Source organism: Lissotriton vulgaris, chromosome 2_1, assembly GCF_964263255.1.
Source record: "Lissotriton vulgaris chromosome 2_1, aLisVul1.2, whole genome shotgun sequence".
NCBI classification, from domain to species: domain Eukaryota; kingdom Metazoa; phylum Chordata; class Amphibia; order Caudata; family Salamandridae; genus Lissotriton; species Lissotriton vulgaris.
This window is the reverse complement of record NC_141687.1, coordinates 792,213,691-792,230,566: the sequence shown is the minus strand read 5'-3', so window position 1 is coordinate 792,230,566 and position 16,876 is coordinate 792,213,691. Positions and strand designations below refer to the sequence as shown.

Genomic DNA, 16,876 nt, shown 5'->3' with positions numbered 1-16,876 from the left:
AGCGGCCGTTTAATGCTCTCAGGTTTAGGTGCTCTAGCTCCTGGAGCAGGTACTTTGCGCATCTTGTTGGCTTGATAATTTTGGAAGGGCCCTGAGTTGGAATTCCCCATGCTCCAGTTAGGTCTTGGGATGAGTACTCGTCTTGATCGTTCCCTAAGGGGTGCTTATTAAAGCCGCCTGCAAGATGATGTGGTCTGCATCCTCTTCTTCCATTACTCTTTTTAGTTCTGTGGCAAGCTCCTTCGCTGTTTTTAATTTTTGTTTTGGATGGACGTAAACAGTTATTATTATTACTTTGCGAAGGGTCTGGTTGAACTTGCGCGTTACTGTTATAGCCTGGATGCAGCTTGGAGTTGCATTATTGATCTTTATAGACGTGCTTTCTCCGGTTACTGTTACTGATGCTAGGAGCATGAGGCCCCCTGAACGTCGACCGATGGCAGATCCCTTTGTAGCTGGAATAAAGCAGGAGGTGTCACCTTGTAGGTCGAAAGGTTATTTTCCCAGGGCTCCTGAAGCAAGATTGTGCCAAAGGTTTTAGAATAATTTAGGACCTCTTAAGGATAAACCGTTGATGTTCCAAATGCAAATATTAATATTGTGTTATTCTAATGGGGGTTCCGAAATGCTTGCCGCCCTTTGTCAACTTAATTGCGCTGGTATTATTGGTCGCTGTATGCGCATCCAGTTGTTGTTTATTGGCAAATACGTAGTGTCAGATTGCCCTCGGCACGATAGTCATTTTTTCCACTGAACGGGTACCTGGTGTAATACTGCTAGTTCCTCTTAGTACTGAAGAGGGCTTTCTGTTTTGACTGTTAAAGTATGTTCTTAGAAAGGGAGTTGGATATGGTGGTTTTGACACTGCCTTCAAATGTATCCCGCAGCTTGAAAATAAGTTTTTTTCCTGCATGATTCGGTTTGCTATCCCAGGGGTATTCCATCTTGTTTTGGTCAGTTCGGAGCTTTCCCGGTTGTTGCTAGATAATAAGTCTATTGAAAGTAGGTCGGTGGAGCTATGGGGATGTGAGGTGTTTATATTGTAGTTGATTGGATCACTATGTACCTGTGGTGTGTTTATCAGTGCGAGCCACTCATCTTTAATCCATGTCATGTGCTTGATGTGCAGTGTAGCAGCACACATGACCGTGTATGATGTACTGGGATGTTGTACAAACTAGTATCACACATTTCAATATGCAACCCAAGGAATAAAGCTGCTGCCGACCATATAAATCAGTAACTCAGGTTTAAGGTGTAACATTAACTAGTCACAACACCCTTAACAACCTAGGCCAGATAAGTAGCCTTGTTCACACATAGGCTTTGATTTGTCTATTTGGGGAACTCCTTGAAACGGTGTTGGGCACAGTAAGCATTATGTTAATGCCCGCGCCTCTCAATACTTGAGCAGCTGTCTGGAAATTACAAGCACCACACAGATTTTGGAAATGCAGTGGAATATCATGACAGCGCGCTTATACATCAATCTGTTTGCCAGAAAAAATTATATTGATTTACTGCTATCATACCATAAAATAATTAGTCTGCTGGCATTTTATTTTCTGGAATTATTTTTTTGGTGGACTAATATTTAGCACTTAAAAAATAAAGAAGAAACATTATCAGATGCTGCTCCCATTGTGGCAGAGAAACCTACCGTTTGTGCATTCTGTGTTTCTAATTGGCAGATACATAATTTGCAGCTTCAACGAAATAAGTGTTCTGTTTTCTAAGGCAGAATCTGAAGAACTGGACTACCCCTGGGAGCTCCTTTTCTGAACAGACTGTAACCCTTCGGTTTATGAACTAATTCATGTCTAGGGAACATTGTGTTTCAAAAGCCAACATATTTCTAAATTTCGCTCAGGTTTTTGTGGGGTGACATCTATATTTTCTCTTCTTAGGGCTCCTTTGATATGAGTTTCTGTCATGTGAGACAAACACACAGGGAGAGTGTAAACAGCCATTTTTTAAATCAGTAACACTCAATCTGGTTTTTGTGTGCCATTCTGTCACTCAGCTGATATATTTGGTCCACTGCAGTGGTATGGTGAGTGTACGGTGGCCCACTCAGATTGCAGGGAGGCCATCTAGGCTTTCGTTTTGCCACTAAGTTGTCCCCACCAGACCCTCTGATAGTGATGCAGTCACAAAATATGATAGAGGTAAAACCAATAAAACAAGCACCATCTCAGTGCTGGATGAGCTGAGGCTCACAGCTGACGAGAAGGATTCGTCAGCACTGATCCTTTTAGATTTATCAGCCGCGTTTGAAACGGTGAACCATGCTCAGCTGTTGGACCGTGATCAGCGGCTGGGAGTTACTGGCATGGTCTTCCAATGGATTGCCTCCTTCCTGAAGGATTGATCACAAAGGGCCCAACTGGGGGAATGCATGTCCGGGAATTGAGCTCTGCCATGTGGGGTTCCGCAGGGCTCTGTGTTGTCCCCCCTGCTTTTCAGCATCTACCTCCAGCCACTGGTAGAAGCACTGGCAAAACTTGAATGTCAGGTGTTCAACTATGCCGGCGACATGCAATTAATCATGCGGATCGACAGCTCTACACAGGCACAGGCCAATGTGCAGAATATTCTTCGGTTTACTATGAACTGGATGACCATTAATTCACCAAAAGTAAAGCCTGACAAGACGGAGGTGCTTGCTATTACCACAGGGGCCAACCATTGGTCCAATTCCTTCTGGCCACAAGAGCTAGACACTACCCTGATACCAGTGCCAGTTGTGAAGAGCCTGGGCATCAGGCTGAACACCAAATTAACACTGAGCAATCAGGTGACCGCTGAAGTGGGGAGTTGTGTGGTCCTTATGAGGCAACTCCAGAAACGTTTACCCCTGTTGTCATTTTCCATCATGCGTACTGTTGTGTCGGCCCTAATTGTGTCGCACCTGGACTACGGTAACGCTGTGCGTACTTAGGGATACCTGACAAACTATTAGGGAAACTTCAGGTGGTTATGAATGACGCAGCAAGATTGATTTTCAAACTTCAGAGAACAGCACGTGCCACACCTCTGCTGCAACTACACTGGCTCCCAATTAAGCTGAGGGTTAGGTTTAAGGGACTGTGCATTGCACACAAAGCCATGCATGGAGCAGCACCCGGCTACATCAAAGACAGTTTGAATAAATACATGCCAGGACGATGCCTCCGATCATCTGAGGCAAGCTTGCTGGCATGCCCACGTTTTGACAAAGACACTTTATGGGAGCGAGCTTTTTCAGTTGTGATTCCCCAGCTTTGGAACAAGCTTCCGGATAGCTTGCGCAGGGAAGTCACCCTACTCCTGTTTAGGAGGAAATTTAAGACTGTTCTGTTCACTCAAGCGTTTGGATAAGCTCATGTAGACTCGCCGAGCTCCAGGAGGCGTTCTAGGTTTAGGGTCTTTTTCAAGCGCTTAGAGACCTGTTGGTGATTTGGCGCTATATAAATAGAAATTAACATAACATAACATTCAAATAAAGGGTTTACAAAGTGCCTTCTTTTTTGTGATAACATCAACATTAATCACATTTCCAACATTTTACCATGCAGAACATATCTACAGCAGAAAATAGTTCCCAGCATGTCTGTCTCGTAGTTTGCATTAGCTAGTCTTTAATTATATGATTTGAGTAGCAGAGAAATGACCACGAGAATGCCGAATTTACAGTACAATTTAGTGGTGTTTTGAATTAGTATTGTTGTTTTGCAGGTGTTGTGCTTGAACCTTGAAAAAAATAAACCTGCAAAAAGTGTTATGGACATCTCCACATAGTGAACCCAATTCTTTGATATGAAATTAGTTATTATACTGGAATTCAAGGTGTTACTCCGATGGCAGGAGGTTTAATCCAGTGCACTATTAAAAAGAAATACAGTTGGATAAGAAATACCAAAATAACCAAAGAAATATTGTTTTGAACGTTTGACTTTTTATGCTAGGTTCCAGTAGCATTAAAACATATTTATTTTCTCAGGCAAATTAGTTTTATATAAATACCCTGACAAACCTGCCTTGCTGTTTGGATTGCCCGTGGACTCCTTGCATCTCCACCAACGCCTCGCGGAACCCGCTGCGCGGGTCCCGCTTCGCAGAGGGGCGCTCTCCTTTGTGGGCTGTTAGCTGCTGCTGGGGTAAAACAGGGGCTGAGGGCTGCGAGCAAGAGGGCTGGGACTACATTTCCCAGGAGTCCCAGTAACCCCGCCCGTTCCACCTGGGCTGCTCTCCCTCCCCGCCCCGCCCCCAACGACCGGGTGATCAAATACCGGCCTGCCCTGCACTTCGTGGGACACCCTGACAAACCTGCCTTGCTGTTTGGATTGCCCGTGGACTCCTTGCATCTCCACCAACGCCTCGCGGAACCCGCTGCGCGGGTCCCGCTTCGCAGAGGGGCGCTCTCCTTTGTGGGCTGTTAGCTGCTGCTGGGGTAAAACAGGGGCTGAGGGCTGCGGGCAAGAGGGCTGGGACTACATTTCCCAGGAGTCCCAGTAACCCCGCCTGTTCCACCTGGGCTGCTCTCCCGCCCCGCCCCCAACGACCGGGTGATCAAATACCGGCCTGCCCTGCACTTCATGGGACACCCTGACAAACCTGCCTTGCTGTTTGGATTGCCCGTGGACTCCTTGCATCTCCACCAACGCCTCGCGGAACCCGCTGCGCGGGTCCCGCTTCGCAGAGGGGCGCTCTCTTTTGTGGGCTGTTAGCTGCTGCTGGGGTAAAACAGGGGCTGAGGGCTGCGAGCAAGAGGGCTGGGACTACATTTCCCAGGAGTCCCAGTAACCCCGCCCGTTCCACCTGGGCTGCTCTCCCTCCCCGCCCCGCCCCCAACGACCGGGTGATCAAATACCGGCCTGCCCTGCACTTCGTGGGACACCCTGACAAACCTGCCTTGCTGTTTGGATTGCCCGTGGACTCCTTGCATCTCCACCAACGCCTCGCGGAACCCGCTGCGCGGGTCCCGCTTCGCAGAGGGGCGCTCTCCTTTGTGGGCTGTTAGCTGCTGCTGGGGTAAAACAGGGGCTGAGGGCTGCGAGCAAGAGGGCTGGGACTACATTTCCCAGGAGTCCCAGTAACCCCGCCCGTTCCACCTGGGCTGCTCTCCCTCCCCGCCCCGCCCCCGACAACCCGTCCATCACCATAACAGCCATAAAATAACGTGTGAATACCGCTGCGCGGGAGCGCGCGGGAGCTCGCCGGGAGAAGCCCGGGACAAGGGCGGGCGCTCTAAGGCCCTCGTAGGCCAGAGGAGGCCGGGCTGGGCCACCTCCCTAACATCTGCTGCCCAGTGGCCCCTGACCTGCTTTGTCGGATATGACGACAGAGGAGGATACCCCTGGAAAAAAAGGTAGATTACGCAAAGGGTCATCGGAGAACTATTTTCAGAAGAAGAGTGAGGGCGAAAAGGACTCTATTCTAGCAGAGCGTAGGGCAGAGCGCCGTCGCTCTGTTGAGAGCATGAAGCATAGACCCCTCACGGATAGCTCCTTGCTTGTTATGACCCGGGAAGGAGGTTCAGTAGACTTGAGTGAGGACAATGCTAGTCTAGAAGGCGTCCCACTATTGTTCCGTGATTTTGTATCCACACCTTGTCTGCCTGTGGATAATATCACAATAGTTTCTCCTACCCCTAGTCCCAGTCGCATTAGGGCCACACCTAAACCTAGGAAACAGAAACTTAAGCCTCTACCCGCGGCTCAGATTCATCGCCCACCACCTAGTAAAAAAAGGAGAAAACTTAGGGAGGCCCCAGGTAAAGCAAAAACCCCGCATACTGAGTTTGGTAAAAGGGCAAAAACCCCCATTTCAATTGAGATTACCCCAGCAGAGGTTCGGGATTCTACACCAGCAGTAGTACCATCATTGATTTGTACTTTACCTGAAGTAGCCATGCAGGTGGTGGCTTCTGACAGTAATATTAGAGATACAGCAGCTGATACTTTACCTCCCCCCACATTGATAGGAAACTTGGAGTTTTTGTTGAGATCTCTCCTTGTACCAATCAATGAGTCTATCAAAAAGGTGGAAATCAGACTTACCATATTGGAAGCAGCTATAACTAGTATGGCCACTCTGTCAAAAACCCAGGGGAGTGGGGGGGTGCATCCTACACCCCCGATAAGGCCCCCCCCTACCTCTGTCCAAAAGAACCCACCTGCCCCAGCTCAGTCGGGCAAGCAAACTATTCAGCCCCAGGGTAGAGCTGACCTTCCCTCCGAAAACCCACTGCCTCCTAAACATGTAAAGACACCAGTAGTTGAATCGGGTGGCGCCTCAAATAAATCTATTCCTAAGGTCCCGGCAAGCAACAACCAGGATGTACAAGGGGAAACTAGTAATAATAGAATACCACGCAAAAAGGTGCCACAAGTGGAGATTCCCCCTGAAGCAGTGCCCTTTGTGGTGGTCCTAACAGGGGTCCCTCAGCTAGCAGAAAATAAGAAGGAGGGATATGTTGACCTTAAGAATAAAATTATTCATTGGTTAAGGACGTATAGGCCGATAGCGCCCAACATAGATGGAGATATAGTCCATGTTAGACGGATTAACTGGCTGGGGAGTAGAACTAAAAATATGGAGGGGGATCTAGTGGTGGTCAATTTTAGAGACCCTCGGGCCGTTGATTATATCCTAAATTGGCCACCAGGAAACGGGGGAACTTGCATCATTCCTCGGGCCCTAACATACTTCTATCCTAGGCCAGAGGACACTCCATTTAGATATCCAAATAAACCTCATTCTTATAGACCACCCCTTACTTTGCCCTACAATAACAATTATACCCATTTTGGGCAACACTTTTCCTTGGTACCTGAACAGATCTCTGCCTGGTCTACTGTCCCTTATAGACATACGATGAACCATGGCACCAGGATGAATCATTTGAGGCCTTTTACCCCACTGGACACTTACAATCGGTTTTCCCAGCTTTCTGGGCTGGAAGATTGCGATTGAAGTTCAGCGCCTGGGGGGGAGGCAAGTGAACTTCTGGGTGGGGGGGCCCCAACAAGACCATGTGGTAGCATAGGTATAGGGGAAGGTAGTTCTTTTCCAGCTCAAACTGTTAGTATTAATAACATTACAGAGGTTCCTTCCTTTGACGGGCCTATGACTAGCATGGTTGGTTGCCTCGTAACACCTATTCACCCGGCACAGGAGGGGGGGAGATGTAAGACCAGGCGGGTAATAAATTTCCTTTCTTGGAACATTGCGGGGCTAAAAAGGAAGTTAGACATTCCAGAGTGGCATACGTTCATTGAGGGGTTCGATGTTTGCCTATTTCAGGAAACTTGGAGCCTATCACCATTACACAAATCAGGGTATACAACCCATTTTCTGTCAGCAGTAAGTAAGGGAAAGGGTAGACCAGCGGGAGGTCTCATGGTCTGGATTAAAGTAGAACTGGATTGGGTGGTCACACGCCACAATTTGGAGTGTAATGATATACTCCATCTCTCCTCCAGAGGAAAGTTAGAGGGTAGTAGGCTTGACATTTTCAATGTCTATGCTAGAGGGACACCTGGTGACTCTACCTCTCTGACTTTAACAGCCCTGGACTCCGCCTTAGCTAATTGCCCTTCAACAGCAAAAATTATTGTGGGGGGTGATTTTAATTGCACGTTTGAACCCCTCCTCGGAGATGACCCCTTGGGCATTGAAGAGGAGGATTCAAAATGGTCCATCCCAAGTTTATCCTTGCCCCCCATTAGGAGGTGGTCGGCTAGGGCTATTCAAATCAATACATTGACCAGGGTTCACAAGTTAAGAGCCCTCAATGGCAGGACTATATCCGACCAGGCAGGGGCATTGACCTTTAATAGGCTTACTGGGCCATCCCGAATTGACTATATCCTAATGAGTATTAATTTTTGGGCAGAGCTTATTGACATGGAAGTCCTCCCAAGCCAGGATAGCGATCACAATCCCTTGTGCTGCAAGTTTTATTGGGGCACCCTTAAAGATAGGAGGATGAATGTCACCTTAAAAACATCTAAAGATATTATCCCCTATAATAACAACCGTAGATTAAAATGGGATAAGGCTAAACTCAAGGAGGAAGATTTAGGGGCGATAAAATTATTGGTTGAGGGCTTGTCTTCTGATCTGGAAGATTGGGTGGGTGAAAATCAGACCAGCAGGGTCCCATACCCCTCCCTTGACTCAGCCTATAAAGCTACAATTGATCATGTTGGCAAATTTTTCATCTCGAAAGGGAAAAGCAATAGGGATACTGTCAATCCCCCCTCTTCTAATAAACCTTGGTATACAGTCCTGTGTAAGGGCAAAAGGAAAAATCTGACAAAAGCCCTGATTTCTGGGTATCCTTTGCTGGTTAGAGCGGCCAGGAAGGAATACCTAAATGTATTATTATTGGCCAAGCGGGAGTGGGAGGAACAGCATTGGCAGGACTTAGCCAATGCTGTAAGTAGTAGGAACCCGAACCTTTTCTGGGACCTTATCAATAGAACTAGGCAGAGGAAATCGCAACCATTGGCTGCACATATAACCAGCCAGCAATGGTTTGATCATTTCTCATCCCTTTATGGAGGTAATGAGGAAACAACTAGCCCTGGGGCAGATAGTTTGAGAGATGGAGTTTTCTCTGGGGTGGACGATCCTCCATTTACGACCATGGAAGTAGTGATGGCGATCAGGCACCTAACCCCAAAGAAAGCAGCTGGACAGGACGCGATTCCTGGAGAACTGTTGATAGCGGAGCCGCAGGCTTGGGCTAAATTAATCGCTACTATAATGAATTTGATCACCAGGGGTCACCAGGTGCCAGACTCCTGGAAAGGGGCAGAGGTAGTAACCGTGTTCAAGAAGGGGGTAAGAGACGACCCTGCGAACTACAGACCTATTAGTCTGATAGACATAATTCAGAAAGTGGTCGGCAGGGTCATCATCTCAAGAGTAGGAGATTGGATGGAGGAGACCAGTATTCTCTCCCACCTACAGGCGGGGTTCAGAAGAAAGGTAGGCACGATGGACCAGGTCTTTCGTTTTTTTGTTATCTATTGGAAGGCAGTTACCATCAAGAAAGGCAGTTTATATATGGCCTTCATAGATCTCAAGACGGCTTTTGACCTGGTCCCCCGGGCAAAATTATGGGAGATTCTAGGAGAGATGGGTTTCCCAAGTGGTCTCCTGAACCTTATCGTAAAGCTCCACGAGGGGAATTACGCGAAGGTTAGATGGGGACCCCAGGGACAATTGACAGAGAGGATCCCTGTGTGGAGAGGAGTACGTCAGGGATGTGTTATGGCTCCGACCCTCTTCTCCCTATTCGTGAATGGAGTGGTGGACCATCTGAAGGGGGAGGAGACGGATGCCCCATCCCTGGCGGGGGAAAGAATCCCCACTTTACTCTTCGCCGATGACACCATATTAATCTCCAAATCCCCAGTGGGTCTACAAAAACTCTTGAACCGGTTTAGCTCCTTCTGTACCACCCGAGGCTTAACCATCAATACCTCAAAAACTAAATTGATGGCACTCTCCCCCTCTAAAAGATTCAAAAATAATTTCCTGCTTAATGGTGTCCCTTTGGAGCTGGTTGAGTCTTTTGACTACCTTGGTGTCCGGATAAACAGCCGAATGACCTGGAAGGATCACTTGGCCAAAATGTTACTCAGTCATCAAAGAGTATTGGGGGTGATTCTGAGGGAAGTACGTGAATCATGTAGTAAACCTGTCTCCCCGGCCATGGCCATATACGAGGGTCAGATTCTCCCAGCTGCATTATATGGCTCTGAACTTTGGGGGTTCGAAAATGTATCAGATCTATCGACAGCGGAAAATAATTTTCTAAGGAAGGTGGTGGCTCTTCCTGCTTCCACCCCACTAATTCCCCTGAGATTAGATCTGGGCAGAAGAGCATTTAAGGACTTGGTAAGGCTACGCCCGTTGCTCTTTTGGACCCGTTTAAGAAGAACGGAAGAGCTTGCAAAATATGCTGAGGGGCTGGACGATCTTCTTTTACTGGACACGGGAAAAAAAATTGGATGGTTGAATAAATTGAAAGACTTGGTTCTTAAGTTAGGGCTAAGAGATGCTTGGGAGTCACACTCACCGCCACCAAAGGATGTGATCAAAAAGTTATACTGGGACTGGGTTCAGAGTAATGTGTTGAGGGCCACGGATGGGGGCTCACTCACGGACCAATTTTTGTTATTTAAATGTGTGAGGAAATTGGAACCCTTCCTCGACCTGATAACTAAACCCTTTGATCGCGCACTATACCTAAAACTGCGATATGGGACGCTTCCGGTGCATGACTTTATGGTGAGGTGGTCAAACTCTGGTGCCCCCCTGCGTTCATGCCCTGGCTGTGTAGCACCAACAGAGTCTGTGGCCCATCTATTCTTTGCCTGCCCAGCTTATAAAGGGGCGCAGAAATTTTGGCTGAAACCTGTCTGCAGGGAACTGGGGTTGAGGTGCCATAGACAGGCTCTTCGTGTACTCTCCACGGACTCATCATCTTCCTTTATGATTTGTGGGGTAGCAAAGTTCTTGGGAAGTGCATGGATGACGCGATCCCGCTTACTGAAACTGCAGTCGGGGGGCCCAACGGTCTGATGCCATATCTGCTGGTAGCAAATTGGTGATTGTGTTGCACCTTATTCTTTTACTGTATTTTAATATTTTATTGTGTATTGGAAATGTATTTTATATGTATTCTTTTATGGTGATCAAGTTGCCGAATAAAGATATTCAATACAATAAATATATGTTCTAACACTAAGGACTTCAGGGTGCTTGAGAGCTCTCACGAATATATACAATTTTAGATATTAATTTCTGGTCACAGGAATTATCCATTGTATCATTAATGGAAAATCTTTATATGAGGTTTCATGACTATTTTAGAAACGTTTTAACATAGTGAATGCTTTGTTTGAATTTGCAATGACGAATAACTGACTAGTCTTATCAAAGTAAATAGATTTATTAGTAACTCCTTGCCTTCTTTACTTCCCCTCTGTTAATTTAGATAAATCATAGGGTTTTCAAGTTTTAATATAATTGCAAAGTAAGGACAATTGAAGCTGTGAAAATTACAGTGTAACCTGGATTGTTAGAACCTGCGCTTTATTGGTGTCACACTGCTGTAGTATTTCACGGCTGTTATTTGTGCTTTACACTATCCAGTGTAGTGGAAATACCAAATTAATTTTAACCAAGAAATCAATGCAGTCATCCTGGAAAAAGTGATCAGTTTATTTTTATTTATGTACCTGTAGTTCTATAGTGTGACTGTAGCCATGGAGGGTGTCTAATCACTCTAGAAAGATCAATGATTCTCAAAAACTCAATTTGATTATTTATAGAGTAGGATGCCATTTCCATTTTAATATTCCATCCACGAGCTCATTGAGATTAGGCCTGTTATAGAAGATAATATCTAGGGACCTGAGGCAGTTCATGATGGTAGTTTGCACTTTAAGGAGGAGTGGGAGTGAAGTCTTGAAAGTACAGAGAGATTCACAGGTGGATGTAGATTTTTCACAGGGTCAGGGAGTGATGTGTAATTTCATCAGCCAAGAAGACCTTCAGTCACAACTGGGTATTGTCAGTTGGTTGATGTGGGATATGTCTGAGACACAGTCTTACTCAGCAAGAGGTTCAAGGTTCCAGTAGAACTATGTAGTGGCAAGGATGGAGCTTTGGGCTATGTCTTCTGACGGGAACTTCAGGAGTATTATTCTTTTGATTTAAGCCACTGAAAGTGTTGTACTGGATAGGAAGAAAATTAGTTGATGACGTAACATCCCATTCCCATTTCTTCAGATTTTCAGGCAGGACCTGTTGATCCATCCTATTAAAGACCACAGACAGGTCTGGGATGATCAACAACCAGGAACTGCTGAGGTATGAGGTCGCAAAGCATCATCCACTACCTGCAGTGAGGCAGTCTCAGTGCCGTACCCAGTTTAAACACAGAATAGAGTTTGCCACAAAAATTGTTGAAAGTACATTTTCCAGGAAATGAACACCAGGTGCTGGATAAAAGTTGCTTAGATCATCAAGTTTGACAGATAATTAGAGGCTTGACTTTGCCAGTCTTGACTACTGAGGAGTTATTCAGGTTTTTCCATTAGGGGGACAATGTGGATGCACTGCTGAGAGGAGGTTAGTAAAGTAACATCAGGTAGAGTAATAAGGAGGTTTAAAGCTAGCCATAATTTCAATTAATCAATCAAACATTTGTAAAGCGCGCTACTCACCCGTGAGGGTCTCAAGGCGCTGAGGGAAGGGGGGAGCAGCTACAGGTCGAACAGCCAGGTCTTGAGACGTCTTCTGAAGGTCAGGAGGTCCTGGGTCTGACGCAGGTGGATGGGGAGGGTGTTCCATGTGTTGGCAGCGAGGTGAAAGAATGATCTTCCGCCGGTGGTCGTTCGGCAGATGCGTGGGATGGTGGTGAGTGCGAGTGCTGGTGGTTCGGGGTGTAGAAGGACAGTCGTTCATTGAGGTATGCTGGAGCACTTTGTGAGCGTGGGTGAGGAGCTTGAAGGTGATCCTCTTGTTGGCCGGAAGCCAGTGTAGGTCTCTCAGGTGGGTGGTGATGTGGCTGTTGCGAGGGAGTCCAAGGATGCGGCGTGCGGAGGTGTTTTGTTTGCGTTGGAGTCTTTTCTGGAGTGTGGTCATGGTTCCTGCGTAGAGGGCATTGCCTGCTGCTGACGAGTGCTTGGGTGACCGTTCTTCTGGTTTCGGTGGGGATCCATCTGTAGATTCTGCAGAGCATGGGTTCTTTGAGCCTGTTCGTACGTGGTTAAAGCCCAGCTGGGTAGCCAGGATTTCTGGTGAGGACCAGGAAGCAACTGAACTGAGATGGCGGTGAAATTGCAAGTTCAGTGATTTTCATTTGTTCCTAGAAAAACTCGATTAATTCCTTACACTGCTTTTGGAACAATGATGGTGAAGAAGTTGGGATGGTTTGGAGTCTGGATGAGTTTGCGATTTATAGCTTTGTTGATATAAACTTCTTGGAAGGTAACCTGTGTTACTTGTACAGTGTTATGACTCAATGCAGATTCTGTGGGGATCGTGCTGAGAGATTATGGACACATTTCCTGTCAGAATCTCTCAAATCCATCTTTTTTCTGTTGAACTCATTGGAAAATTATTAACCCGTCCCACACTTGTCACGCCCCTCGGGTGGGCTGTGCTGGTGACGGAACGGTTCCATCACGGCCCGCTCACCGATTTCGCATCTACGCGGAGCATTCTATTGAGTGGGCGGGGCCGTGATGGAACCGTTCCGTCACAAGCACTGCTCACCCGAGGGGCGTGACGGAGCGGTTCCGTCACCAGCACGAGAGCGCCGCACGGCCCCCCGCCCCTTAGCTCTGTGGCGGAATAGCCGCCGCAGTGAAAGTGTTAAAAGGATTTCCTTGGCTTTCTCATTTTGCCTCAGCCATAAGGGCATCGGGTCAAAGGTTTGATGTAGTGGATGGTGGGGAGTTGATATTTTGATTGACCGTTGGGCATGATAATGGAATCAAGACAAGAGCTCACATTAGAGAGATCAGAATCAACAGGATAGTAATGTGCTTAATGCAATACTCAACAAATGAATAGTTGTCACCTGCGGTATGGTAGATGTCAGTATTCGGTGTACTTCAAAAGGAATTAATTAACTTCACCGATAGGAATTGGAAAAAAGATTTGATCCAGATGCACTTGAATGAGAGCTAGTCTCTGTGGATATCAGTCACCCCTTTATCTTTTCTTCTTTCATTCAATCAATCAATCATGGAATTATGAAGTGCTCTAATAACCAGCGAGGGTCTCAAGGTGCTTTAATTTTTGATGTATATGACCAACAATCTGGTGGGAGGATGATGTCCATAATAGTTTATGAGGCCTCCTTTATCTGTTGTCTCTCAGGATAATAGGGCCATTGTTGAATGTGATAAGCTTATATGTTATAGATGATCTTCAGGTGTGCAGTAGACATCCAGTGGAGGAGCTCTGAACCTTGTACCTGAAATTGTAGATGGGATCTGGAGCATGGTACTAACCCTTCATAATGGACCAAAAATCCAAGAGAATTATAGTGTAATGAAATGATGAGAATTAGACTATTTAGAGGAGGCCTGGGTTGGGATGAGGTGGGTCTGTGAGGGTGTGTTTCAGGGGAATGTAGACCTCAACTTGACATGGTGGTCATCATGGAAGATAACAGAATCGTTTCTGTATGGTCATGGATCTTGCTTGCATCAAGATACAATGTACATGGCAATGAGTGTGATTGGTAAGATGAATGTTCATGAATGATTCTAGATTAGACTTGCTTTTTTAAGAAATGAAGGAGTCGGGAGGCGGGGAATTAATTGGTTGATAATTACAGGGTCATGTCGGGATGCAGAAGTCAGAATTCCTAATGTTGCTGACGACTTTTGTATATGACCTTGATTATATTTGCTTGAGAGATAACTTTTGTATGTGTGCAGTAGTATGATACATATTCATACGTTTGTTTCAGGTCTCATATCAATTACTTTATTTCTGCTAAGAAAAAGAGAAACAGTGAAGCTTCCAGCGGGATTTATCATTCTCCTTGGATGGTGGTAAGTTAAATGGCATTTAATGTTGTAATTTTGTGACACTGGACATAGGATCTGTTGAGTCTGCCCTCCACCTATGCAATTATTATTATTTTCTGTGGGCATATGCCTTTGTAATTGCTGCCTGCTACTCAGTTCCCTCCTCAGAGTGGTGTTAAATTGTGGCCGGCAACATATAATTTACTGTTTGCACTAATTATCTGAATGATGCAGTACTCTTTACGTCTGAAGAGTGTACCCGTCATGTCTCGAAAGTTAATGTGCTACACAGTCTGTCCACATTTGTTTGTCAATCAAGGGTATTGTTACCTACACCTTGGAGGTTATCAGTATTGATATGACAAGCACGGATGCACAAGTAATTTTTCATTCACAAAAGCACGGCATTGTGATTGCGAAAACAAAGAACGAAGTCATTCACTCTGGTGTGTCTATAAATTAATGTTGTCTTTATGTCTATTTCCATTTATTTGCCATCTTCCTTGCAAGGATAGAAAAAGACCACTGTATTTTAATAACCAGAGGGGATGTTTATGTTGTTAAAGCACCCTTAGTTATGCAGCGGTCCACTAATGTACAGTACCATGTGAGGCACTTTGGTGTATATTCTTCAAACAGTTCAAGATTTCTAAATATTGATGTGTCCTCAAATTGACCCGCACTAATAACTTGAAGAAAGTTTATATTTTGTCCTTCATTAGGCAAAGCCTTGCATTTGTGCTCTATATATTGTAGATGTTGCCAGTGAATTTGGATAACCAGACTCCTTTTTATGTCTGCTGTTAGTAAAGACATCTTGATTTTACTAAAATTATATGTATAATATATATATTTAAAGGGGCATCCAGTCATCCCTCTTCCTCCATTGGTCTGTTATTGCGTCGTCAACATTTGTCTTCCTCCCACTACAGCATACAGAATGGGGCAATGGGTCAGTCCACTCCAGCCAATGGCCAATTTCACTATGAGTGACAGCGCTATTCTCTTTCGCAAGGAACTTGTCCACACGCAAAGTAGTTCCTTCAAGTGCCAAGGACTGCTACGGCGATGTATGATTTATGAGCCCGTAACTATATTTTTGTTTTTAGCCAGGATTGATGAGATCCTAGTAGCTTTCTCAACAATAACGTTTTGCAAACATCATGATAAAACAAAAACAAGCAGTGACATTACCAGACCTATTGGCGTAACTAATGCATGTTTTTAATGAGTTGCCATAAAAGAAGAATACTTCTGGGTAAACTTCCAGGATAGATGGCAGCATTACAAGAGAGATACTTTTTTTTTCTGCTGAAATATTGAGAAATGTTTTTAAGCATTATGTTTATGAAATACAGTCCATGCAAAGTGACTATGATGGGACTGTTGATAAATATAAGGCATTACATCTTATCACAGGGAAATCTTTTGCATCCTTAACACCGTATATTACTGGTTCTTACTCAATTGACAGTGCAGAATATAGTTCTGACTTGTAAATAAATAAATTCAGTGTGGGGACTTAGGCGTCTATGGTATGCTGCTGGGTGGCATAAAACAAAATTACCTTCTGATTACACAGATTGCCGGGAACACTCCAGATTGCACAATTGAACTTATACCAGGACAAAGGAGGATTAATTCCAATCTTCCATTAAAGACTTGGCAGGCCCAACTAAAAAGTTTGTTCAGCACCTTAAAGTGATCGTAACACCCAGCTCAGCATACTACTTTCTAGCCCCCTCAAAAACAATCTGTTGTAATGTTTTATCAACAACATATTGAACCTAGAGTCTTTCATCACCCGCACAACTCTGTTGGTCAAGGGGGTGGGCCCTCATCCTCCTATACTAGCTTGCGAAATCACTCTTTGAGCTAAGAACAATCTGGAGAACCGACTTTAGCACCATCATGACTTTCTTCACATAATCTTCTCTGGTTTGTAATATATGCCATGTCAGAGTCATCCACTATTACCTCACAACTCTGAAAATGATCATTGCCATCATAGTCAATCAATTCTTTAATGCCAGTTTCTCCAGAGGATTCATCCTTTAAGATCTCAAACCTGCAATCATCATTCTAATCCTGAAAAAATACATGTTGGATCCAGATTGAAACAGTCCTCTTCCGTCAATTGTCCTCGGCTGCAAATGGTGGACTAAACTTCTTTCAAACAGGTTTTGGATCACATTAAGGCATGGATAACATTCTGTTGTGTATTATGGAAGAACACCTCTACTTCTGAGATCCGGGTCACCCTTTTGAATTAATTCCATTAGTCCTTTCAGCCACTTTCAGTGCCAACGATTCGGTTTGGTAGA

At 45.3% G+C, this 16,876-nt stretch overlaps 1 protein-coding gene across 6 annotated transcripts in view; it reads left to right on the top strand.

Moving 5' to 3' along the window:
- The window catches only part of GPR155 (G protein-coupled receptor 155), a 283,844-nt gene that overhangs the window by 210,275 nt on the left and 56,693 nt on the right, over positions 1–16,876 (top strand). For all 6 annotated transcript variants that reach the window (XM_086956156.1, XM_086956160.1, XM_086956159.1 and 3 more), the window contains exon 8: positions 14,492–14,576. In XM_086956156.1, the coding sequence (XP_086812282.1) occupies positions 14,492–14,576 (85 nt within the window). The remainder of the gene's footprint in view (positions 1–14,491; positions 14,577–16,876) is intronic.